General features: G+C 57.9%; 1 protein-coding gene across 2 annotated transcripts in view; it reads right to left on the reverse strand.

The window, feature by feature from the left end:
- Positions 1-27,176, reverse strand: part of Sorcs2 (sortilin related VPS10 domain containing receptor 2) — a 311,448-nt gene that overhangs the window by 102,341 nt on the left and 181,931 nt on the right. For both annotated transcript variants that reach the window (XM_004847334.2, XM_004847335.3), the window contains exon 3: positions 4,479-4,578. In XM_004847334.2, the coding sequence (XP_004847391.1) occupies positions 4,479-4,578 (100 nt within the window). The remainder of the gene's footprint in view (positions 1-4,478; positions 4,579-27,176) is intronic.

The following is a 27,176-nucleotide window of genomic DNA, read 5'->3' on the forward strand; positions in this document are numbered from 1 at the left end:
GGGGCACGAAGTGAAGGCGGAGGTGACAGAGGTGGGAACACATGGCTGGCACCAAGGTTGGGGAGGTCCAGCCATCCCAGCTCCAAGAAGCCGAGACGGGAGGAAGCACCACCCTAATGCACACAGCTGTCTCCACCCGGCCAGCTCGATGCCCTGTGGGCCTGGTCCAGCCCTCGCTGCGTGTCTCAGCCGGGGGTGCCCTCTGCCCAGCGGGCACAAGCGGCCCTGTGTAAGGACCCACTGTGCCTCTGCTGTCTTCCCCTCCTCTGGCTTCCTCAACTGCAGGGTTTTTGGCTGATTTTCACGTCTGCAGCAGCACTGCTGAGGCAGGGGAGGGGCCTGTAAACACCTGCTGGACCACATTGGGAGTTCAGCCCCACGAGAACCATGTTATAAAAGCCAGCATTTTTCCAGGGTGGAAGAGGAGGAGGATGCAGGGAGATCTGGTCGGAGAATATCAAAGTTACTCTCCCCCAAGAATTACAATCACCTTTTAAAAATAGCTCCAGCTTGTTTGGTCATGGAATGACCAATAAGCAATAAGCAATCAATGCATCAAGACAAACTCCCAGGAGTGAAGTGGCCCTCCCTGGGCAAATCCTGCACAGGAAAGGCCAGGGCGAGTCCTGGCAGCCACAATGGCAGTTGGTACAACGGACAGAGCCCACCTGGGAACGAGATGGTCTAAGCAGGGAAGGGACCCACTGGAAAGCAGGGCTTGGCCAGCTCCCAGCCCCGGTGGGAAACAAAGCAGGGACAGCAGCGAGGCCAGCAGCCAGAGGCCCAGGGACTCAGGCCCAGAGCACAGAGCATGGGCTCCCCACGGTACTAGCGCCCGGCTCCAGAGGTCAGCAGTCTGAGATGAGGCCGGACAGCTAACAGCAGGTGCCTGCAGGGCCCGTTCCTTGTGGAAACTCCAGTGAGAAACTCTCCTTGCCCTTTCTTCTTTCTAAATACCCTGGCTCCTGGCCTCTCCTCCATCTTCAAAGCCAGCAGCGCAGGGTCTCCAGCCTCTCTCTGACCTCCTACTGCCCCCTTCCAAGGACCCTGCAATGACACCAGGGCCATCTGGATGATCTAAGTAGGCCCCTGTCTCGGGACCTTAACGGGACCCATCTTCAGAGTCCTGGTTATCATTGAACTTGACATTTACAGGTTCTGGGGTTGGGAGGTGTGCAGCACCGGGGTGGGGACATCACTCCATTCCCCTCGTTCTCCCTCAGGTCACAGAGCTTCCTTAAAGAACACACAAACCAGCCAACAGTTCGTGATCCCATCCCTCCCTCTGGATGCTTCCCAAGTCCTACTGTCCTCTGCCTTCAGCCTGGCTGCAAGGCCCCCCAAAGCCGTGCTGTGTGTGCCATGCGCCAGCACCGCAGCCTGCATGCTCACACTGACCACATTCCCAGAGAGGGCCAGCCCTGATCCATGGGTGAGAAGGGACACAGGGTCACATGCAGGCCCCAAGAGGCCGGCAGCTCTTGCTTCATCTGCCCCGCCGAGCCTTGGTCTCTGTCTCCAAGTTGAGTGACACCAGTGCTGACCCCTGCTCCGAGGATTAAATGAGATTTGTAGCTATGATCTCTCCCTGCACATCGGGGTTGCAGATAGCTGCCCTCCTGTCCTGAGACCAGAAGCTGCGATCGAGGTGCAGTCGGTATGCTTTCTTCCCCAGGCTCCAGGGCAAAGCTCTCCCACACTGGGCTTTTGCCATCCGGGGCTGGCAGCCTCCTTGGCGCTCCTGGCTTGTGGCTCCGTCACTGCCTGGGTTGTCCCACTGCCTCCTCCCATGCGCCCCACATCGTCTTTCCGTGCAGTGCTTGTTGGTGTCTGCATTTGCCGTTTAGTTAGAGGAACCCCAGTCATGTTGGAAAGGCCTTGTCTCCCCCCCATCAGAGCCACAAAGACCCTGTTTCCACAAGAAACCATGCTCACCCATGCCAGGAGTGGGGACATGGACACAGTTCCTGGGGCCCAGTTCAGCCCATGATACCATCTACAGCTGTGGTGTTCAGCAGTGTCAGTGACTGTAGCTTCTTATCTGAGCAAAGCAGGAGTCTAGCAGAAGCAGACCTGAGCACAGGCAGGGAGCCTGGGGCGGCAGACCCATGACCCACCCTCCCAGGGCTGTCCGGAGACACAGGAATGGCCACAGCTCCAGGCCTGCGCCTCTCCCTCAGTTCCTGCTGCTGCAGGAACAGGGTCTCAGGGCCCCTGCAAGGTGGGGACAGATCTGTCTGCTGGTGTCCGGAGCTGCTTGGAGGCAGCAGTGTTTGGGCCCAGGCCTGGGTCGCCCACCTGCTGTGTAACCTCTGGGAAGCTGCGTGGCCTGCCTGCGCCTCTCCCTCTCTCCATAAAACTGCATGGCAACACTGGTTGTCAGGGGGCTGCTGGGCCAAGTGGCCACAGGAGAGGGGATCAGGCCACTCCATCACGCCAGCTCTGCCTCTGCAGTGAGTGGACCTTTGCTCTCTGCAACACAGGAGTGTCCTCAAAAGAGACTTTGGCCTGGTTCTCGGCTAGTCCTGAGTGCAGGGGAGGAAAAGAGGACATGGGCTGTGGGGCCCTTGTCCTAAGTCACCCAGGACAGTCACCGGTGGGGTGGCCAGGGACTCTGGGACCCAGCGAGCTCCTGGACCCTTGGTTCAACATCGTGATCTTCTGTTGAAATGCGCTTGTGTGTGTGTGCGTGTGTGCATGTGTGTGGGCGCACGCACGCTTTTAGTATTCAATCCGACACTGACACCGATACATCGGAGTCAGATGAAAATTCACATGAATTTTTAACATAAAATATCACATTGAGCGAGCCCAGCAGCCCCTCGGGCCCAGCCTTCGCAGTACCTGTGCCCTGGGGTTCCTCAGGCGGTTGGAATTGCACTTCCAGCCCAGAGCTAAGTGGGCCGCGCAGCAGCTGGGAGGGGACTGGCGGGGCGCCCAGGGTCCTGGGTCATGCCGTGACAAGAGCCGAGTGCCTGCCCCAGGCATCCCAGCCGCAAAGCTCTGACAATAGTGCAGGTGAGGCGAAAATGAAAGGGATTCATTTTGTAAGACAGCTTGCAAAGTGGTCTCCTAAGAGGCCCTCAAGTGCTGCTCCGCCTGTAATTGCCACTAAATGGACTCATAACTGTGTTCGAGTTTTCCCACAGAATCTAAGCATTACCTGGTACACTGGGCCTGGGGCAGCCCGGCCACCAGCAGCCCTTGTGTCCTCCCGGATCTGCGTCACTGTGTGCGTTGTCTTTGGCCCCTTTTCTAATTCCTCCCCCAAATCTAGGGCAGGGGCTCAACATCAGGCCCTCAGACCCTCACGGTTTTTAGAAGGCTGGTATCGCTTGTCTAGCGCACCTGTTGCCAAGGATGGGCCCGCAGCAGGTCCTCAGCCTGCACTGTGGTCGGCAGACTGGACCAAGGCTCCTCCCTGTAGCATGAGCTGCAGCCCACTACGCAGCAGGAGCTTAAGTGGGCCAGGGTGGGTGCTGAGAAGGAGCTAGAGACCTCACCAGCAAGGACGACGCAGAGGTGGGATTCTGCCCCAGGGGGAGGCTCATTCCCTGGCCTTCACTCTGCAGCCACCTCACTTACAGATGGGGAAACTGAGGCCCACAGTGAAAACAATATGTGCCCGGACTGCACAGCTCAGCAGCTGTCAGAGTGAGCCTGGTGGGTGTTAAAGCTAATTTCTGACCTCCAGAGACTTGGGCTGGGCTTGCACTGATGTGGGAGACCCACCTGCTCCCTCCAACTTTTTGGCAGGGAAGCCCAAGAGCCTGGAGGATGGTAAAACGTGCTCCTGGGTCTGGCAGACCCAGGTTCAAATCCCTGCCCAACACAAAGTGTGGCAGTGAATGCTTTTCACAATTCTCTGTGGGAAGCATGGGTAGCACCTCATTTCTGAGGAAACTGAAGCACGGAGAGAGAGAGCTGGGACTGGTCTGTCTGAGGCTCTGAACTACTTTTCTGAGAGGGCTGCAGTACAGTAGTTGGCTTTGGCCTGTGCCTCCCCTGATGTTCTGGGGTCCCCAAGTGGGCAAGAGTACAGCCACACATTTGGGGAGCTGCTCACAGAAGCCAGGGGGTAGGTTCCCAGTCCTACAGCCAGCCAGAGAGCCAAGCCAGGACACTCGCCCAGGACCAGATAGGACGCTGCACAAACTCTGGACCCACGGGACTCTCAGAACGGCTGCTCGGTGTGACACCCAGGCTCCCCTGAGGAGCTCACTCATGCAGCCGCTGCTTCCTGTGCACCCAACAGTGAGGACCAGTGTGCCCCAGACACCAGGCAGCCCTTCCTCCAAAGGCTGAGCTGGGGCCTTACAACTCTAAGTAAGTGGAACTGGGAAGGGAGACCCAAGGATGGGAGGTAAATGTCTCACACCTGAGCCACTGTTCCAAAGTAGGAAGAAGCAAACCTCACAGGCCAGGCTATGAAAGGCCAGAGCCCAGGATCAGCCACCTCCGGCCAAGCCAGCACATACCTTCCTCTTGTTGGTCGGGCAGATGTAGAAGTTGTCGATGATGGTGGTGACACCAGGCTGCAGGGTGAGCTTGGTGTAGGACGTGCCGAAGTCCGATGACCTGTGGAAAAGGGGTGGGTGTCAGCAGTGCCCTGTGGTGCAGGTGACCCGGGCCCACTCCCTACCCAGCACACCATGCTCCAGCCCAGGGGGAGCCCCTGAGCCCCCGAGTGTGGTCCCCTCCATCCCCCTTGGGCTGGCGTGTCCCTGTGTGAAGTGGGGGGTCTGCGCTCCGCTGGGGACAGAGGGAGCGCTCAGGCTGGAGCCTGGCCTGGAAAAGGGCCTAGCTGAGGACGTCCTGCTCTGAAGCCTAGCTTCTCACCTCCTGTGGTGCCACATGTGCCAGCACTCCCACGTCCTCTGCCACTTTTGATACGGAAAAGTTTTAGATAACTTAATAGATTGAATATTAAGGTAGTTGTAGAAGCAAAATAAGTAATGTGCTCTTTTAAGATTTGCTTTTCCCATAACTCCTTGTTTAAGGTGACAGTTATCTGACTCTAACCGGTAATTCATTAACCTAACAAAGTTACCGTACCAGGGTGAATTTACAATGTATATGGCCTATCTCATGTCTGTGACTTGTAAATAGGAACTGGAATTATGTTTACACATCAAAGACCACTAGGGATGAGATAATGGCTAAAAAGGATATAAAAGGGAAACGCTGAACAAAGAGGGCTCGGACACTGACCAGACCTGTTTCTGGTGTTCCCGCCCGCTCGCGAGAAGAAATTTTATTATTTTATCTGAATTCTGTGTCTCCGTGTATTTCTTTCCAAGATTTCTGCAACACTTTGACACCTGCAGAACCTGACAGACCATGTCACTATGTCCGCCTCACGGGTGACCTAAAGGAGGCCCGGAGAGGACCTGTCTGCCTGAAACCCCTCACCCACGCAGCGCTGACTCAAGGGGACACACTCGCCGGTCTGAAGCCAGTCTGGCATCCTGTCTGTGCACAGATGTCCACCTCTGTCACCAGGGAGCCCCTGCTCACTGGCTTCCCCTGTGGACCCCAAGCTCCCCGGAGCCTGACACCAGGGGTCCAGGCTGACAGCGGGCACAGGTTGGCAGGGGACAGCTGGGCACCTGCTGGGATCTGACCCCAGGGGGCCTAGGTCATGGGGCGTGGAAGAGTGGGTCCCCGACCTCCCCACCGGGGCACATCCCTCCCGGCTGTGGGGAGAGGCAGGTGGGGCTCTGCAGCAATGAGAGGGACACGGCCGCCATCTGCAGCGTGGGGGTCCCAGACACAGAGGCCACGGGGTTCATTCTGTGCTGAAGCTGAAGACCCAGTGACCCCGAAACCAAGCCCTACATCACAGCAGAACACACGGCCATGCAGATGTGCATAGCTGCACTGGGCGGGGCTGGGTGACAGCCTGGCTCTGGGCCAGTCTCACCTCAGCCCTCAGCACGCAGGGTGGCTGGGCTCTCAAACCCCGCCTCGGTGCAACCTACACTGAGTCGTGCCTGAGCAGCCCCTTCCCTTCTGGGCCCACAGAGGAGCTGGACGGGCCCGGTGCTCCTCACACGTGTCCCTTGGTGTCATGCTTTAGGTCTAGAGTGTCCCCCAAGGCTCCAGGGTGGGAGTGGGTTGGATCACGGGGTGCTGCGCTCACCCGTGGGCTTCTCCCATGTCTCTGCATGAAGACTTTCCCCCCTCAAGTCTGCACGAGAAGCCGCGGGTCCGGGAAGGTGGGGTGTGTTTACCATCTCTGCACTTGGTAGGCAGGCGGCCGCACATCCTTATGTCCTTCTAGGCCCCAGGGTTACGGGGCCCTCCAGGCTGGGACAAGGGCCAGGCCCAGAGCCCCAGTCCTTGGGCTCCTAGGGTGACCCAGCCAGCGCAGCCCCTCCTGGGGCACTGGGCCGTCAGGAGGACCTAGCCATGGAGAACAAAGACATGCCTGCCTCGTGGAGGTGGAATTAGGGAGCCTTTACTCTCAAAACCTCCGGGAATTGATTTCTTAGGCAAGGAGGGAACTAAAGGAGCGACCCATTAGCAGAGGATCGATCCAGACACCCGGGCGTTCCAGACACAGGCAGAAACAAATGGCTGTGTTTATGAGCTTGAGGCCGTAAGCATCATGCAGGCCCAGCCTGGCCATCCCTCAGACTTGCCCATCGATGCCGCCCCTCCGCCTCCTGCCATCCACAGCGTCAGCCCAGGTCCGGCCTCACAGGACCCCGCCAGCCTCTTCTTCCTCCCACCTCGGCCAGCTGCCCACAGCTCTCACTCACGGGCACTGCCAGGCGTGGGCCAGCAGTTGAAAATGGGAGCAGGTGCACAAGGGCCCTGCTGGGCCAGGAACCCACCTTCCGGGGGCGTGGGGTGGGAGGATGCTAAACAATGCAGCAAGAGTACAACGGCCTCAGGATGCAAGGCCTGGGAGAGGAAGAAACAGTGCAGGGGGTGCAGGGGACAGAAGGCAGTGGGGGCTGTCTACGCAGGTGGGGCCCTCGGACAAGGGGACACGCGTGCTGAGACCTGAAGGGGAAAGGAGAGGCCGCCTCTGCCAGGGCGTTGGTCCTGGGTTGAGTGGTATCCCCCAGACAAATCCCCCTGGAACTTGTGAATGTGGCCTCGTTTGAAATAGTCTCTGCAGATGTGACCAGGTTAAGATGGGGTCACTCCGGATTAGATGGGTGTGTCACGGAGGAGGGAGGCTGTGACACACAGCGACAGACTCATAGGGAAGGGCTGTGTGGAGAGGGAGCCCCGGACATTGAGCCCTGTGACACCCTGATACCCCGCTCTGGCGTCCAGTACCCTGGAAGAATACATTTAGTTGTTTCAGCCACCAGCTTCTGGCATTCCACCATGCAGCCACAGGAAATGGAAAGGGGTTGCAGAGGTGCACAAGGACAGCGAGGGGCTCGTGGACGGCCAGGGACAGAGCCAGGGGTCACGGGGCTGCGCCCCCACCCCTAACCCATCCCTAACCCAGCCCCTCCTCCTCTCCCTGCCATGACGATGTCCCGGCGAGCAGGGGCCTCTGGGATCAAAGTAGGGAGTGCAGGCTGCCGGAAAGACCTTGCAGGAGAGGCTGAGTGTCCTGCAGCCACCGGGACAAGTCCCCATGGACACGGGCTGAAACCAAGGCACACCGTCACAGGCAGCTCTGGAGCTCTCGGGTCTGAAACGGGCCTGGGGACTCAAATCGAGGTGCTGGCAGCTGGGAGCACTCCAGGGACCCCTTGTCTTTCCACCTCCTAGAGGTCCCTGTGTCCTCAGGGGGCCCCAGCCTCCACCTTCAAAGCACCTCCCTCCACCCCACCTCCACTGTCGACAATGCCTGCTTCTGGGAACAATTCACCCTCTGGGTCCTCCTTAGGATCACACAAGGCGTAGGGGGATAATCCAGGATGATCCCTTCATCATAAAGCACTGATCCCATTGCAAAGGGAGCATCCTCACACAGCCTGGGCAGCAGCACTGGCTGTCTCTGGGGCTCTTGATAGCAAGCGGGCACTGGAGCCAGGGCATTAATGTATAGTGGCTGATGGGCTAGAGTGTGCTGTCAGAGACAGCAGGGCCTGAGGCTAAAGGGGTGATGGGGTGGGAACAGGAGCAGTCCCCAGGGTAGAGGTGGCCAGACCTGCTCTGTCAACAGCTCTCACTGACTGGGCAAGACCGCCAGCACTCAGGAAGTGGAGAATTTATCCCAACAAAAACATACTATAGCTGTAAAATATGCGCTGATTTCAAAAGAACCTAAAACACTTCACTATAACTTTTATGTGGATCACATATTGACATAGTAATATGCTGGATGTGTTGAGTTTGTTACAATCTGTTATTCAAATTATTTCATCTGCTCCTATTTTTAATTAATAGATTCTACTTTTACCGCAGTTTTCAGCTCATGGCAAAATCGAGCAGTGATCGGTCTGCACCCTCTCCCCACCCAGGCATAGCCAGATCCCTGTCCACGGCGCCCACGCGTTGGCACATGTGGACCTGCTGCCACTGCCTCATCCCCTGGAGGCCACTGTTTACACTGGGGCCACTCTTGGAGTTGGACAGATACACGGTGATGGGCCCCTTGGTTACATGTCACAGAGCGGCGACCACCCTAGCGATCCTCTGGGCTCTGCCCGCTCCTCCCTGCCTTCCCACAGGCCCCAAGGACATGGAGCTTCTCGCTGTCCCCACGGTCAGCCCTCTCTAGAGCGTCCTGCAGTGGGATCGTAGGACAGAGCCTCTCAGACGGGCTCTTCTCCTTAGCAATGCACACCTGAGCTCCCCTGCCCCTGTCGTGACCCTTTGCCCTGTTCTATAGTAGTGACACATGTGGTCCCATCCCACTCCTAAAGGGTGGGGGGGGCATCAATCTGGGCCATGTGACGAGGAGGGGGCACCTCTGGGGTGTGGCAGGGCTCCGTGCACTCGGTGTCTCCACCCAGAAAGTACTGCCCCGCGCATGTGGCTGAGTGGCTGCGTGGGGCATGCTCAGATGGCGATGGGTCACAGCGGAGCCACCGTGGGGCTTGTCTCTGCTGCTGGCCCAGGAAGTTCACAGCCAGTGCAAGTGGGGACAGGGGACCAGGTGGTGGCTCACGTTCAGGAGGTGCAGTGGCATGACTTGCGCTCGAGAGGTCAGATGGAGGCAGGGGACAGAGGGGCACAGGCAAGGTGGACAGTGAAGCTGCTCAGACAGCCGCCTCTTGGGAGAAGGCAAAGGGCTGGGCTGGGCATCGCCACGGCCCTGCATGAAGGCTGCAAGATGCGACCAGGTGAGAGTGGCCACTGGGCTCTGCACCCACGTCCCACACAGTGTGGGGGTCCCAGCTGCATGCTCGGGTCTCAGCCTCTGCTTCTCCTTGCCTGAGCATCAGAGAGTGGTGTCAGGGTCACTGAGGTCCCCGTGAACATAAGAGTCTGTGCCTGCATGCCCTCAACCTGCAGCCCAGGACCTGATGCCAAAGACACCGAGGGTGCCCAGCTCCTCACCAGCTGGTCACTGGGAAGCTCCTGCAGGGGCAGCATTGTCCTGGTGGCAATCGAGTGTCCCTATTTCCCCTGTCTCTCAAACATATGCATCCCATTCTCTGGAGCATGCCTGGGTCCTGCTGCTGAACACTACTGTACAATCCTAAGTTCCACAGACAATGCAGACAACAAACAAACAACAGCATCAACCACCGCAAACCTCCTCTGAATACTTCCTGTGTCCTCGGTGCTGCGCTAGAAGCAGGTCTCCCAGAAGAGGTGGCCCTGGTCCCAAGAGGGCAGGGGAGCAGAGCCAGCAGGGGACAGGCTGCTGTCCAGGCCATGTGTGAGGGTCTCATGGCCAGTGCACTAATACCACCCACCTCCTGGGGTGTCAGACGACAGCCATCGTCTCTCTCAGTCCTGGGGCCGGAAGTCCAAAGTCAAGGTGTCGGGGCCACACTCCCTCTGAAGACCACACGGAGGGTCCTTCCTGCACCTTCTGCCTCCCAGTGGGTCCAGGTGTCTGCTTGTGGCCATATCACTCTGGTGTCTGCTTCTGTCTCCACATCGGATTTAAGACCCACCCTCAGTCCAGAATGATGGCTTCATCACTCTCCTCAGCTAAACACAGTCCCCGGTCCAGTGGGGTCACATTATGAGGTTCTGGGAGGCCCTGGACTTGGGGTGAGCCAATCAACCCAAACAGCCAGCTGCATTTACTGAGCCCTGCTCCATACGGAGAGAACTTGCATTAGATGCCTTCTGCACCCAGCTCCTATGGCGCCCATTTTTCCATGGAGAAACAGACAGGGAGTCAATGCAGACAGTGAAGCCTGGCCCAGTCTGAGGTCCCCCAACTCTGGGTCTCAGGAAGAAGGCGTGTATACAGACAGAGAGCACACACACCCAGGAGACGTCTGGACCCAGGAGGGAGGAACGCCCCCTCTCCAGGCCACCACCAGGCACAGGCAAGCTGCAGGTGTGCAGCATAGGTGACCTGACTTCCGGGAGAAGGAGTTCAACTGAGGGGACCATGAAGGTGACGGTTTGGACCACACTCCTCCAACCCTTCCCCATGCTGGTTGGGGGGCTGCTGGGAGCCAGATCAAGTGCTGGGTGCAGCCAGAGGTGGGCACAGGCAGGGACACTGGGAGTGAAGGTTGGCAGCCCAGGGGGACCGGGCACTGTGCCTGCTCAGCCCTGCCCTGCCCAAGGAGCGGGAGGGAGGGGTTCGGTGCGCATCTGCTGGAGCCAGCTCTGCCTGCTGGGACTTCTCCCTTTGGACTCCAAGTGCAGACCAGGAAGCAGGTGGTGGTGACTACGAGGAGAGTCCAGGAACGAGGGCCAGATGGCCAGTCAGGCAGGACTTTGCCCAATCCTGGACCTGATGCGCTCTGCCCTCAGAGCCCATACAGGCCCCACCAGCCTAAGGATGAAGTTCATCAAAACCCCACATAGCCAAAGCCAGGCACCCAGCCACACGGGTGGATTCCCATGGAGGCCCTGGGGGGCCGTGTGACCTGGGGGCCGTGTGACCCCAGCAAACCTGGGGGCCATGTGACCTCAGACCAGCCCATTTCCCTCTCTGGACAACAGTTTCCCCTTGTGAAGGTGGGGATCAGGGTTGACACTCACAGATCTAACTCCTGAGACCCAGGAAGGTCCCCCTTCCTCCCCTGCTGCTGCCCCCAGCCCCTTCCCCTCTCCCAGTGCCTACACCATGGCCAATGTCTTCCACTGCACCCAGCAACTCAGAGTGCCAGCATTGCAATCTACATTTATTCAAATTAAAACTTTTTTTAAAACCCAGAGTCTAAAATCGGGCAAATAGAAACAGGGGAGCCAAGCACAGTTGGGAAATTGCTATTTGCAATCAGCTGCCTAATTGCTGAGTGTTTGTACATATTCACTTTTTAAAAATGATTTAATTGGGGCATCTTCATATTCTATAATTATTTCATTGGTGGGGACATCCGCTCACCCCCATCCCTCCTCCTGCATGAGCCCTGCTGTACCGTTCAGCTCCCTCCCAACCTGGGAGGTCCTCACAGGTGTACAAAGGTGGACCCCTGCCTGGCCCACACCTCCAAGCTCCCACCAAGACCCTGGGCAAGGTGGGGACCACCTTGGGACTCGGCTTCTGCATCTCTGAGAAAGCCCTGCTGTGACCATTAAAGAAGGGGCTGCTCACGGGCAGGCAGCACTGGGAGCCCACACTGCCCGAGGTCACACTGCGTACAGGGCAGGCCACTCTGTGGCTGCAGGTGAACGTGCCCGGTATCCTCTCAGAGTCAGGACCCTGCAGCAGACAGCCAGCTGGCACGTGGTGCCACTCTGAAGATGAGAACGAGCACCTGCACTGGACATGTGGGGAAACTGAGGTCCAACAGGCAAGGGACCTGTCCAAGACACAGGGACACACGGCAGGCCACCAGCTCGAGCCCAGGGTCTGAGCAAAGGCAGTGTGTATTAAAGACGTCCTTCCCCGGCAGACCATCCCGGTGTGAGGACAGGAAGTTTGTGCTGGGACCCGGGAAGGAGAGGTGCAGAGGCCACTGTGGTGCCAGGGACCCAACAGCTTGATGAAGCCGCAAGGGGAGGCCTAGCATCTGCCACCCGGACTTCCTAACATCTGGCTTAGCTGACTGTAAAGTGCTGGCTTTTTCCTGTGATTCACTGAATACCTCCATTCAAAAACCACTGACCGTGCACTGTAGAGACTCAGTCCCTATGACTGCAGGGCGGTCACTGCCTGGCACTTTGAGAGCAGATCCGACCACATATGGCAGCCCGGGAAGAGATCCAAGTTCAAGTTCTGAAATATGTCCTCTACCGAATGCCTGCTGGCTTCACACCATCATCAAATCAAAACATTGTCAGTCGGACCATCCGGAGCCAGGGGTGCCTGTGTGCTGCGTTCTCAGCTGTCAAGGTCATGAGTGAGGGCAGAAGGGTGTGGCACAGCAGTGGGCACCCGATTCGCACCATGGAAGAACCCCACGCCAGCCAGTGATCCTCACGAGGCCCTGAACTCCTCACAGATGGCACCGAAGGGTTCAGCCTGGCTCCAGGGACCCCTCTCCTGCAGTGCAGCCTCCACTCCACAGGCCCAAGCTCCAGCAACACCTGCTGCTGGGAAGAACAGTGCCAACCTGCGGGGACCAAGAGCCAGGGGCTGAGGACAGGCAGGGGAACCTTGAGGTGCCACCCAAAGAGCAGCTTCCGGTCACGGCTGTGCCATCCCCGGTCTCAGCTCTCAGCTCTGGCGTGCAAGTGGAGTGTGTATGGGTGAAGCCACGTGTTGGGTGAGAAGCGACCCAGCCAGATGTGTCTGCATCGGTCTGGCTGTGCTGTCCAGGGCTTCTGGTGCTTGGGAGGGAGGGCACTGCGGCTCCAGAAGTGTTATTTGCAGAGGTTTTCAATGCACAAAGTGAGACCTTTGCAATGGCTCTGCCCCACCTAGCAGAGTCTTTAGAAATTGCTTATGACCCTCAGGTTCCCCGAGGCCCACATCAGCCAGGTCACCTCCTGGCATGGGCCGAGCTCCCTGCTGCTGGCCTTGGCACACAGGGCTGTCACCTGCAGCCAGTGTCCCTGTTTCTCAGCTGCTCCTGAGCACCTCAGCCGGCACGCTTCCACTAACAGGATGGTGACTGAACCACCTTCTAGCCCCATAGGGTGGCAGGCGGGTGGGAGGAGGCAGAGCTGCCAGTCCTGGCCATCAGCAGCAGCAGGTGCAGGGTGTGGAAGCATCGATTACCTCGACAGCTCTGCAGGCTGCAGGCAGAAGGCCACCTCTGTACTCGACACCACGCTGGGGCTCAGTGAGAAGCCCCCTTGGGAGAGCTGTGACTTCTGGGCTAATTGGGGGAATTTCATTTGGTCGGGCAGAGGGTCCAGGCCGAGCTCGTAGCCAGGCAGAGCTGAGTCTGGGACGATCCCAGCACAGGAGGTGTGGAGGGACTGGGGGAAAACTGGGACTCCTCATATTGGCTTTGATGGGTGTATGGTTTTTATCTAAATGGCCCCTAAAGCCTCGTGGGCTATGACCATGGGTGGGGCTTTGGGCTGATAGGATTATGGGGCTCATAGCTGACTGCTGTTAGAGGTGGGGTCTGGCGGGAAGAGGTGATTGCTGGGGGCATGGCCTGGGAGCTCCTCCTTTGATTTGCCCTCTGCTTCCTGTCCCTATGCCCTGAGCAGCTCTCCCCTGCCAGGCCCCTCTGCCGTAACACCATGCCTTGGTGCCAGCCAGCTATGGAATAAACTGAGCCAAAATAAACCTTTCCTTCTTTAAATGGGGGGTATCAGGTATTTTGTCCTAACAATGAGAAAAGAGTGGAGAAGGTCACACCAGTGCCTCCTAGGGTTGGGTCCCTGCCTGCCCGGCCAAGGCCATACTCTTCCTCCTGCTGCCCAGGAATCACACTGATCCCAGCGTCATCCCGGAAAGCCAGCCTGCCTGGGAGGATGGCAGGTCCTCACTGCCTGCCTCGCTCCAGATAAGAACCATCAACAGACCAGCAGAACGCTGGGCCCCGCAGACCATGTATCCCAGGTCCACAGAGTGGCCAGATCCCCCCCACTTCGAGGAAAGAGGTAGGCAGAGAGTGCTGGCAGGAGAGGTGGGAAGAGCTGGAGACCCCATGGGAGGACGGGAAGGAAGGCAAGGCAGGCAGGGACTGGGAGCCTGAGAACCAGGCCAGGGAAAGGCTTGGGATGGAAGCTGGAATTATCTGATGGTGACTCCCGAAATTTACCAATTCACAAGCAGTGAGACATCCTTCCTAATAGGTTGACGCATGCTTGAGGCCTCCTGGGATCATTTAAAAGAATGGCACAGGAGCTGAAAAGGGCCACAGGAGTGACAAGAAAGGCCGCTGTGACCTGACCAGTGCCTGGCTCTCCTCTCCCTGTCCTCCTGCCGGGCCCCTCATCCCTAAGCAAGTGTATTTGCAGTCTGCAGTCAGAACACACACATGCATTTCCCTTCCTACTCCATATGCATTCTGGAAACCCATTTTTCTTATTTCCTGCCTTGACAAGCATGCCCTTCGAGAACAGCCTTGTGGTCATCCTAACATGCCCACAGTGCTCTGGTGCTGATTGCAGCCTGGGGTTAAGTCCCGGGAACTGGGAACTCCGTGAGGGTCTCTGAGCTTCTGCATGGCTGTTTTAAAATGTGTTCTAAGACACAAGAAAGTCCTACAGTGCAATATTTTAAGTGCAAGTCCTCATTAATTCTTAGGGGTCCCTGGAACAAAATGATAACGCTTCCGTACACCAGTTCCCAGACTCCAGGATCTCACACTCTACACTGATTTTTCAGGTAACTGTTAACTACCTCTGGGTCCTGCTGTAGGGACCCCAAGTGACGTATTAAGTGTTTCCAAAGGAGAGAAAACACTTGCAGGACCTCAGCAGGAGGGCCTGAATGTCTTCAAATGCGGAGAAGAATATTTTGACTGAGAGCAGAACAATTAGTTAGGAAATAAGACACGATTAACACAAATAATTCCCCATATCAGGAAAGCTCAGGGCTCAGAGAAATGCTTTAACTTGTGAAATAGGGGATGAAAGTTTATAATGGCTCCCCGCCAGCCCCAGAAGTGGCAGCAGCATCTTCTGCCCTAAGGTCTGGTGGCCGACAGCTCCCACAGGGGGTTTTGTATCAGGTGTGAGCCAGGCTCCAGACCCAGGCCCTGGAGGAGCCCACCTGCACCTGAGCCACCTACAGAATCTCCCTCCCTGGCTTCCCTGGGCAGAACCCAATCACACACAGGTGCCCACAGGGGTGGCCCGACCTGGATCCACCTAGCATCCCCTTCCCTGTGTCCACTGCACAGTCACGAGCCATGCCTTGTTGCTTGCCGATCTCCAACCCCGCCCCTATGTCCCCCTGCTCCCAGTGGAGGCAGATTGTCAGCACAAGTTTGCTGAAATGATTGAATGATGCCCAAACACTTTCCATAATGGCAATAAAGGGCAGTGAAATTATGGCTGGCACAGAGCCGCCTGGCATCTCCGCCCTGTGAGGCCCAGGGCCCCTCCACCCACAGACGCCATAATAACTTAATGCACTCTGCTCACAGGCAAGCCAAGCGAAGGCGGGTAGAAATTGGCAGAACATATTTCTCTGATTCTGAAGAATCCCATTTGAGAGTTAAATAATGACAAGATGCCTTTAAGCGCTTGAAAATTATGAGTAAAGCTGTTCCCAGGGAAGGGTTGTCATTTAGCAAGCACACAGAATTGATCATTCCAACCGCAGGTCTGCGGAGCCGGGTATTGGGAGGGGGGTACCCAGGCTAGGATTGCGGGTGCCCAGCTTCCTGGACGATGCAGGGTCCCCTGGTGGGGAGTCGCACTCCACCAGTGGGCTCTGCCCTGAATGTTGGCCACGTACCAACCTCTCTACACTGGGCCATGGCCACGTGGTGCCTGCAGCGTTATATCCAGCCAGCCTTGGCCCCGTGTCCAGCGGGCTAGGAGAGACATGCAGGGACCATGTGACCCTCTGCAAACCCTCCTCCTAGAGCCAAGGTGAGGCCTGAACACCCCCGTAGGGGCCTCTGCCCACAGCACTGACCAGTGAGCCAGGAGGCTGTGTCTGAGACTCCCAGTCCTTCAAGGCATATTGTAAATGTATATGGTCCCATTTTAAGGCTAGAAAACTGAGGCTCAGAGAGGTTAAGCAATGTGTTCAGTGTGGTGGTTAGTACGGTGTCAACTTGGTTGGCTTTGGTTTACCCTGGGAGGGATTCGTGGAACACCCTCCTGGGTATGAATAGATGGGTCATGGAGGGGTGACCTTGGATAACCTCCTCTCTGGCACTGTTCCTCTGTTCCACTTCATGGCCACCACAAGCTAAGCACCTCTGCTCCACCATATCCTTCCACCATGATGTTTCTGTCTTGGAGTCTGCTGACCATGGACTAAATTCCCTGAAACCATAAGCCAGATAAACCTCACCTCCTTAAAGTTGTGGGTGTTGGGTAAGGTGTTGTAGAGACAGGACAGCTGACTGACGCAGAATCCCACAGTAGGCACGTGAGACAGGGTGGACCCAGGTCTCTGCCCCTGCTTCCTCCCACCAGCCTGCAGAGAGCTGAGCCCCTCATCTTCAGAAGAGCCACAGTGTGGTCAGAACTTTCCCTTCAGGCCCAGGCAGGCATGAGAGCCCCAGGGAAAAGGAAGACAGGAGGCCTGGGGACCAACCTGAAGGGACTTGGCCAAGGCCCCAAGGCCACTGAGTGCACACAGGACAAGCTCAGGTGTGGGGACAGGAGCGGCCCTCCCCAGCTTCCAGCCTCATGAAGATGTGGGTCCCACATTTCACCTTATGGGGCTCAAAGGGCACCCAGGTCTGGGTGAGTAAGGGGCAAAGCAAAGACCATCGACAAGGTGTTGGCCCACAGCCCCACGCCCCATGGTGACGGGAAACACAAGGAAGGAGGGGGCCTGTGGCACTCAGGGCATGTCTCTGCTTGGCCCCCTTAGCCCCCTAGGGACAATCTCATCTGCTTGTCTGTCCCTCCCTGACCTTCGTCCCACTCACATGTACAATCTGGGTACAGCTGTGTGTGGCCCTGGGCTGGGCTTTGACCAGTGATACAGATGCTGGGAGGGTGTATAAGTCTGTCACTGTGACAAAATACCTGACCCTAACTTAAAGGAGGAGAGGGCTATTTGGGCTCATGGTTTCAGAAGTTTCAGTCCATGGTCAACTGGTTCCATTGCTGTGGCCTGAGGTGAGACAGAAACACCTCAACACCTGTGGCCTGAGGTAAGACAGCTCACCTCATGGCAGCCAGGAAACAGAAAGAGCCAGACAGGAAGGGACCAGAGACAACATAGACCCTTGGAAGGCACATCCCCTCCGTGGCCACTGGGCTCTGAGAGTCTCCACGTAGCCTGAATCATGAAGCCAGGAACATATCAGTCGTGTGTCAACCTCAACTGGTCTGGCTGAGGGAGAGGACCCTGTTCTAACAGGCAGTTGACCTCTCTGGAGGGCACACACAGAGCAGCAGGCAGCTGGGGACAGCAGGGCACCCATCCATCTTGGGGTCTTGGGCAGGAGTTTCCCTGGGAGGGAAGCAGAGGGAGACTGACCCTTCCGCTGTGCCCAGGCTCTGCAGGAACAGAAGGTCATTGTGTGCCTGCCCCTTTCAGTCTGGAACAGGAGACCTGCAACACACTGAACACCCAGGCTGCCCGCAGTTAGAACTGGCTTCACGAGCCAGCCCCACACTCCTCAGCCACCCAACCACGCTAATAAGGCCAGTAAACACGGCGTTTAAAGATCAGAGGCAGCGCAGTTACAGTCTATTAAATTAAATTCACCGTCAAGGGTGAAAGGAGATAAACTGGGATTATTCTAGTCATGGCAATTAAGAAGAAAGAAAGTCACATTCTGAGAGAGACGTAATTTCGCGGTGGCTGGAGCCGCTGTGGCACTGCCTGCGGGCTCTTGGTTCACAGGATGGCACATGAGGGTGGTGGCCTCTCCCCACGCACGGGCTCCAGCTGTGCCAGGGTCTCTCTGGGAAGGGACCCAGAGCCTGTCCCGGGCCAGGCCCAGCACATGGCCATGAGGGCGGGAGGCAAATGTCCACCGTCCCCTCCTGGTGACAGCCAGGTGGCAAGTGCGGCTTCCTGGGCTGCCCACGTGCCCGGGCAGCACCCTTCCTGTCCCTGCCCCTGTCCCTGTCCCAAAGGGCCCTGCTTCCTGGGAGGTCACCCCAGCCCCTCGGGAGCTACGCTTTGCCGTCTGCAGAACGGGACAGTAAGAGCTGCCGGCACTAAGTCCGCGTCCCCTGCGCGTGTGGACATGAATGGATGCAGGGCTGGGGCCTGGCTCAGTGGTACAGAGCTTGCCTAACCCGCCAAAGGCCCTGGCTTTGATCCCAAGGCCCCCTCACCAAACAAACGAGGAATGGACTTGAAAATGCCCCACAGCCAAAACACACACCTCGCCTCAGTAGCCATCCCTGCCCAACCCCGTCCACCTCACCTCTGCTCCGCTCTGAGCCCCACGGATCACCTGTCCCTGCCACTTCCTGTTGGGCTCAGCCGGGGAAGGGAGGTATGGGTGTGCATGCCCTTCCCTCTGTGCCCAGCCTCTCCAGCAGGGCCTTCACCTCTCTGCCGCACATCACATCCTGGTCCTGGTTCTCGTGGCGTGGCCCTGGCTCGCTGTCTGCGCTGGCCCAGAGCCTCGTCCCTCCCCATGTCACCAGTGCTCTGCCCTGTGCACTGGAAGCGGGTGCTGACTTCCTATGTGGGCCTGGTGGAAGCGAGTGGTCACCAGCCAAGCACTGCGTGCACCTGCGCATCCCATGCTCCCCATTCCCCATGGCTCATGATGTGGCCGTGCTTCCCACGTGACACTCTTGCCCCGGGACAGCCCAAGAGTCACCTCCAGAACTTCACTTAGTGCTATGAGACTTCAGCTCTTCTCTCCTGTCGCGGTTTCCCTGCCGACCACCTTGTATGTCCCTTCTAACTAGCACTGGGTTTGAGGTCTGCGTTCAGGGCCTCTCCTCAGACTCCAACACATGGCACAGCCGTTACTTTTCCTTGTGTTGTGCTGGGATGGAGCCCGGGCCTCGCACACATTTGGCAAGCGCTCTACCACTGAGACGAAGCCCAGCCCTGGTGCAGCCGTTTTTTTAATGCAATGAAAATAGCTTTGCTGTTTTATTTCTGACGTAAATCACACCGAGCACTGTACAAACCCGAGTAGTGCATAAACATACAAGGAGAGAAGTGCGAACAGCCTGCAGTCTCACCCTCCCGAGGCGGCCGTCACCAAGGTGGGTGTCTCATCCCTCCCTCCCCTCCCTTCCCTACTCTTTCCACCCACTCCCAGCCAAACCCAGCCCCCAGCAAGGCCCATGCGGTTCCCTGTCCACGCGCACATGTCTGTGAGTGCACGCATGCACACACACACACCTCTGTGTGGCAGTGTGGACTGTCCCCAGGGTGGATTTGTCTGGTTTGGGAAGGACCATTGTGCAGGACAGGAGTGAGGAGCCCTGGCTCCCATGCCCTGGGACAGCTCCTGAGTGGCCCTTCTCACCGTGGGTCTACCAAGTCCCTGATGCTGGCCCAGGCAGACCAGGCAAACAGGTGACAGCCCGTGATGGACCCACCCGGTCCAGGGAGGACCAGCCATGCGATTTATAGGGACCAGGACAGAATGCAGACCTCGCAGGGATCTCAGGACAGCAGCGCACTCAGCAAATGTGGAACTTTCTGAACGTGGGGTCGTTGCCACTGCATAGGTCGTCCACCTGTGGCCACCAGGCCAGGGGTCAGACCCAGGAGTCACCATGAGCTGGGTGATGCAGCAATGACCCTGCCTCTGTGGACCCGGCCACAGCTTACGAAAGGCGCAGGTGACGGGTGACACCCAGGACAGAGCCAGTGGGTCTCTTCCTTCCAGGGAACCAGTGAGAAGAGTCGATGTTCTGGGCTCTGCCCTGGGGTTCTCCGGGCACAGCCCTGGGGGGTGGGTTATTTTGGTGCTGGCGAGTGCCCCAACACCCTGTCCACAGCACAGGCAGTCGGAGGAGCTAGGCCACATGGAGGGCATGCTGTGTGCCCCTCACCTGGCCCCTGGATGGCAGGGCAGTGACAGGGGCAGGTAGCAGGGACAGCACCATCTCCTCGTCTCAGCTCCAGGCCCACAGGGAAGCTGAGCCAGGTGGGGGAGAACAGCCAGGGCGCCTTGCTCCTTGGGGCAGCAGAGCCGTTCAGGCTCAGAGCCCTACGCTGCCAACCCTAAGGCTGCACACACCTGGCGCTGGGCCCGGTACCTGGTAAAGATGGAGTGAGAAGTATGGAAATGTGACATCCTGCAGGCCAGGGGCCGCTGGTCCCCTCAGCTCAGCTCTAGTCACAGAGGCATCTGTTCCAGGAGGGGGCAGCCCTGGCGAAGACAGTCCTGTTGGCCTCCACCTGCACTCTACCCCTCCTGCACCTGCATCTCTCCTGTACCTCATCTGCCCCCACCAGCAGCACCTGCAGCACATCTGCACTCAAGCCGCATGCATCTCTGTCTAGTCACCCCTGTCCCCAACTGCTGTCCCACTGCGTCTCTGTCGCCATCCCTCGCTCCACAGTGGTCCGCTGTTATCTACAGATTCACTTCCCACAGTTCAGTTATTCCTGTCAACTAAAGTCCACAGAGTACATGGACAATTCTACAAAGAAACAATTCATGGACTTGAAATTGCACCTCGTTCTGGGTGATGTGATGAAATCTCATGCAGGCCTGCCCCATCTCTCCTGAGATGTGAATCCTTCCTTCGTCCAGCGTTTCCACACTGGATATGCTACCTGCCTGTTACTCACTTAGCAGCTGCCCTCCATATCAGACCCTCTGGCGTGGTTTTGCAGTACTCAGGTGAAATAGCCTTGCCATGGGAGCCGAGCACCACACCACACTTCCACCTGCTCTGCTCCTTGCTTTACCTTACCATGGGGGCGTCCTGTCAACTACACCATCCCAAGGAGGAGGGCAAGAACAGGACAATGGAATGAGAGAGGGGAGACCATTCCCATAATCTTTATTACTCTGTGTATTGACGACTGATCTATTGTATTAGTACTTACTATCATTACTCTGTTATTGGGCATCTTCGTCACTTTCTCCTCTCTGGGACACAATACCCGAAACCCACAACTTAAAGGAGGGATTGATTTTGGCTCCCATTTCAGTCCATAATCAGCAGCTCCAAGGCAGGGTGGCACAGCACAGGGGCCTGGGGAGGAGAGCTGCTCATGGCATGGGGCACAGGAAGCAGAGAGAAGGGAGGGGCCAGAAGGGGAGGAGCCTTCTAGGCCACGCCCAGTGACCACGCCTCCTCCCACCAGGCCCCGCCCCTACCGCAGTCAGCTCTGCTCCCCAACGCCCCACCTGTGTGTGCATGACACTATCGGGGGACATCTAGATAGTAACCATAACACTGTGCTTAATTTAGAAATTTAACTTTGTCATAGATATAGATGCATAGGGAAAACCACCGTCTCTATAGGGTTTGATATTATCTGTGGCCTCAGGCATCCAATGGAGTCCTGGAATCTCTCTCCCATGGATAAAAGGGGTCTCCTTCTTCCTCTTCCTCTTCCTGCTCCCCCATTTCCATGTGCTTGAACTGAAGAATCTGTATGGGTCTCACATTTCTAGGAGATAAAATTTGCATGAGAACCCTGCTACCTTACTTCTGACATGAAGCCTCACTGCTTTCTTCAAATACTGTGTGGGCCCACGTTAAAGGATATGGATATGGGCGACCTAAGACCGTGCATATTTTTTTCTTTTCTGGATTTGGGTTTTCACAGCTCTGGGAGGTAATAATTTCCCCATTTGGGGCTTCAGAAAGGATGGTGAATACATGCACATACATGCTGATATTTTTGTAGGTGTCTGTCTCCCCAGAGGAATGTGGCCTCACAAACAGTGCCAATGTCTGAGCCAGGTGCCAGGAGCTGTCGATGCCAGGGCCTCTCTGCTCGGCTGTTGAATTTTAAAACATGAATCGGCTGGAACTTGTCCAATAAATGCACCAGGATAGTAGCCAGACTCTTAAAAGAAGTAAAATGGCATTTAACTTGGCCCCGTTTCCCTGGCTCACTGGCACCCTAGTGGCTTCATAGTATTCTTTTCTTTCTCCGTTGCTGCCGTGGAGCAATGCGTCCCCTGGTGAGGCCATGGGTGGCCAGGCTGTGGAGTGCGAGGCCGCTTCCCCTCTCCCTGCCCACAGGTGTCTGAGCGCGAAGGTCAGGCGGCAGATGGTGAGTCACCAGGCCAGACTTGCACTCCAGCTGTGACACTGCTGGAGGTGTGGCCTGAACACCGCTTCGTCCCGCATCCCACCCACACTCCTGTCCTCTGAGCGGTCAACCCCGAGGCTCCTTTTTATGGAGGGCGGTGGCCTTTCCTGTCTCCTCCCTAGCATCCCCACCTCCGGCTCTGCCTCTTTCCTTTGCTCCCACAAATGGTCCCCTTAAGAGAGGAGACCACGGCCAGCTCCAGCGTTGGAATCATCATCACTTCCTGGCGACCACCCTGACCTCAGCATTCTGTTCTTCCAGCAGGCAGAATTCAGACCTGGTGGTGCTGAGCCCCGAGGCCTCTTGCTGGCTTCCTAAGCACTTCTGTCTGACCCACTGTCACCATGCACATCCCTGTGCTGAGGGAGGACAGGGAGACCTGGAGGACCACAGACAGCCTAGAGGCCACGTCCCACTCCTGACAGCCCTGCCCGGGACACAGGACCACAAAACCCCAGGCCCTCCAGGGTGCCTGGTGATCAGGGCTCCCCTGGTCATGGCCCAGGCTGAGGGATGCAGATCTGCCACTCGGGTCCCTGTGATCCACACCTCCACTGGGGGGTGGGGCGGCTGCTCTGCAAATATAATTACAGTGGAAATTAAGAAAATCACTAACCCCGCTGTCAGGTGCATAATTAATTTGGGGACCTTAATTGTGCCTTAGCAGGGGAGGATCTCCCTATTCCAGGCAGACTTTACAAAGAGAGAAAAGAAGAAAAACTACACCTACATGTTTCTTCTGCTTGAGGCCTACAGACAATGGGCGCGAGAGATCTCACCATAAATGTGGGCACCTGGGTGGGGAGACGTCTGCCACTGGCTGGGGTCTGGTTCTGTCAGGTTGGGCCTAAAGCAAAGTGCCCAACCAGGACACACAGGGCCAGCTCTGTCCTCACCCCTGCAACAGTCCCAGAGCCATCACTGACACGAGCTCTCGCAGCACCAAGTCCTGCATCCTGGGCGCTGATGACACCAGTGTTCGCGTGGGCAGGCAGGAGTGACGGAGGACATCATCACAGGCGCCCCGCTGCTTCCACTCCTCCCTCCAGGAAGGAGGCTGATGGCGACAGATCCGGATTAAACCCAGCAAAGGACCCGGGACAGAGACAGGAGGAGGTGCTGTGTCAGGCTCTGGGCCAGTGGGGTGCGGGGCTGGGACCAGAGTAAAGGGCGCTTTGCGGAGGTCCTAGCCCAGAGGACAGCGCCAGTGAGGTTGAGGTTAGGGGCGATTTGCTCCACCCACACCTGCAGGAATGCCACCTGCTCCCCTGAGAAAGACGCGGGCGTCCCGATGTTCTGATGGGGTCGCACACATCCAAACCGAGGGAAAAGTCCATGTGAGCCGCTGCAGCGCGAGGGCTCGCCGGCGGTCAGACGCAGGCTGGACACGCATTGCTGCACGGAGCAGAGCCATGCCCAACACATGGACCTGGGTCCCCTCCAGCTCCAAGCTTCTGTGGGCTGAGTCCCAGCCTGTGCTAAGGGCTCTGGTGGCACACGGAGGACACTGACTCAGGCTCTCCCTGTCAGTCCCCACTGAAGTGCCCATCCCTCATCGCTGCCCTCCCACGGCAGAGCCTCCCGAGGGAGGGACAGCCCCTCCTCAGCCCAAAGGCACAGGACCTGCTGGGTCCTCGGTAGCCTGGCTGCATCCTTGCCAGTGCCACCCTGCCTTTTGGGTGATGTCCCTCCCGGATACTGCCTGCCACAAACTGGAGGCTGGGACCCAGGGCAGACAAGGGCTTGCGCATGGCCAGCAGGGAAGAGGGACAGAGGAGGGACATCGCGTCAGGCACAGGGCATGGCTGTGAGTGGGGCATGGAAGCCAGGAAGCTGGGCACTGACCCTGTCCCTGCCGTGGTGTCTCCGGGCCTGTGTCAGCTGTCCTGGGCAGCCCCGGGCGTAGGCTGAGCCGAGGGCGGAGGCGTCTGTGTGCAGGCAGGGTGCTCTGGCAGCTGTCAGGAGCTTGGGGCGGGGGGGGGGGGGCGCTAGGAGGCAGAGTGGAGCCCCGGAAGGTCAGGGTTGGGTCCATCCCGTCCCCCAGCGTCCCCACTGTGCCTGGTGCCTGCTGGACACCAGTGACTATTGCCTGACAGATGAAGGGTGGTCCTCCCCAGCCCTCCTGAGTCAGCCCAGGAGGAGGAACTGCCGGGGCCCCTCAGTCCCTGTTTGCCATCAGCTCTGATGTGGCGCCAACCTGCCAAACAGCAATTTAATCCCTGCAGGGCCTCCGTGCCGACTCCGGCGTCGGAGGGGAAGGGTGTGCACAGCACGTCCAGGCGGGGCGCGGGGCGGGTGGACGGCAGAGGTCCCTGTGTGCACCTCTCCCTGTGCTGCCCTGCCTGGACCCCAACCCCAGCGGTGGGCTCTGTCCCAGCAGGACCTCTGTCCTGTGGAAATCGCCCCCCGCCCCCCGGCCCAGGCCTCACCTCTGAGCTGCCTGAACCAGGCCCTGCAGCGGCCTCACCAGAGCCACCCACACTGCAGGGCGGAACCAGGTGACTGTGTTCTCCCCATGCGGGGTCAGCGCCTGAACTCCAGTCCCTCCCCATCTGCACATGTGGCTCCCGGGCCACAGCACACACACATGCAGAGCCGCGGACATACCTGTGCACACCCCATGCAGGCACACTGCTGCACGTACACACACACTTTGTAGACACACCTTTGCACTCACAAGTGCACACACTCACTGATGCACACACTCAGGCCCCTGTACCCCGCCCGTCCTCTCTCTCGTCTTGTTCCCTCTCCTGAGCTCACCTTGCCAGGCCTCAGGCCCGCTCCCTCCTGCAGCCACCAGGATGGCGCCAGGGAGCTGCTCCCTTCCCAGAAGCCACTCTGAGCTCTGCGGCACAGGTCACCTGCCCGGGCTCCTCGTCCTTTTAGGGCTTCACTTTGTGAGGGGCCTGCCGGGAGGCCCAAATCTGCCAGTGTCTGCCCTCCCCTTCCCTCCCTCGGCGCTGGGCACCAGCAGGGGCTTTGTGGTCCACATCCCTTCGTCCCCTCCTCATGGTGACCCCAGGGGTCAGGGACCTCAGAGCTGAGAGGGCTGGGGCTCCGCATTTTGTTCCCCAAGTTTATCACAGAGCTGAACAGCCACGGTCCAGCACCCTTCTGTTCTGCCCCCCCAGCACGGGCTCACAGCTGCCACGACAATCTTGGACCAAGGTTAGGGTCACCTGTGTGCACAGGGCACTGAGTCCTGGATGTCAGAGCCTGGCCCACAGCCACCAAGAAGTCTCATATAGCACTGAGGTCCCCAACCCCAGGTGCAGAGGGCAGACAGGGACCCCCACTCTCCTCCAGGACCCCAGACACATCCCACCCTGGGGCAGACGCAGCCCCCTAAAAGTCAGGGCAGGGGTGGCACCAGGTGGAGGGACCTGTAGCAGCTGACTGGCACTCAGGAGATGGCCCAGAGCAGGAAGTCACCTCTTAGCAATGTCACTGCCTTTTCACAATGTTGCTGGAAGCCCCCAGCTTCTGCAGGTTAAGCAAAGGGTTTTCCAGGAAGAGGATGGGATCAGGATGGACCTGGCTCTTCACCCATCTTGACCATGATCTTGGGCCTTGACCTTGGGACCATGCCCAGAGCTGGAGCTCTGCAGAGGACACAGACAGAGCCAGGAGCTGATGGAAAGATCTTGACGAGGCAGCGCTCTGGGGGACTCTTGTGGTCTCTGGCTGGGTCCCCACCGTGTGGAGTCTCCATGGAGTCCATCTCTTTGGAGAAGGTGGGATGCTCCAGCAGGAAGACTCTGACCCACCTGCTCTACCCGGTGAATGCTGGGAGGGGCTTAGAAGGGCCCGGCTCCCAGAGCCTCAGGTCTTCCTCTGACCACAGCCTCATCGGGCCATGGGGAGGCGGACCTCCTGGACAGCCCAGGTCTGTGAAGGTAGGTGCACAGTAGGCCTGCACATTCTCTCTGGCCTTTCCATCCACCGGGGGCCTGGAGAGAGGGACTCAGCAAGCCAGTGTGAGGCCGGGCAGAGGACAGCAGGTGCAGGAGCCACTCAGGGACACCGGCCCTCTCTACCACTCTGAGCCGGTCCCTTCTTCTGTCAGCGGCTGATACCCACTCACAACCTTGCGCAGCATAGCTCAGGGCACACGTACCTTAGAGCTCCGCCCCTGCTCTATGCGGCCTCCTACTTCGCACCAGGCCATAGTATGGACTCCAAACCCCAGGGTGGGCACTGGTCCTCGAGACCCATTGTGGCCTGGGCTGGACAGCCATGCAGGGCCCCTCAGCCTCCTCCAGCAACCAGGCCCTGCCTCTGTCACCCTCTGTCCCTGGGATTCGCCTCTTTTTTCTGTAGCTGTGGCCTTTTCAAGCATGGCTGGTGCATAATGAATCCCTATTATAAATGTAAAAAACGCCCTTTCTCCCCGAAGCCTGACCTTTCTCTTTATTGTTATCATGCTGGTTTGTAAGAAAACGGATCCCTTGAAAACATGCATTTCTCCGGACAGATTTCCTGATGACTGAAACTAAGTTGCTAATTTTACAGCAGAGCACTTGACCTGCTGCCCTCAGTCGGGGACGGAAGAGAAGGGCCTCCAGCAGCTTTCTGGCAAGTTCTAACTCCCGGGGGCTGGAGGCCCAGTGAGAAGCCTTGGCCTTGGCGTGAGAGCCAGATTCAAATTCTTGCTTCTCTGAGGTCAAACACACATCTACCCCGCCAAAATGAGCCAGTGAACAGGGTTTCCATGGTGGGGTATTAGCTATCGCAGTTAGCATGTGATGGCCAGGCCAGCATCTCTCTCTGGACAGCCACTTCCCTCCCTCAGAGGCAGGGAGGACATTCTTTGCAGGGCTGCTGGGAGAGTTTGTGACACAGGGTGCACTGAGAGGCAGCCAGTTTGGCA

The sequence above is a fragment of the Heterocephalus glaber genome, unplaced genomic scaffold (assembly GCF_053883595.1).
Source record: "Heterocephalus glaber isolate CG9 unplaced genomic scaffold, H.glaber_assembly_v1.0 deba00001509, whole genome shotgun sequence".
NCBI classification, from domain to species: Eukaryota; Metazoa; Chordata; class Mammalia; order Rodentia; family Bathyergidae; genus Heterocephalus; species Heterocephalus glaber.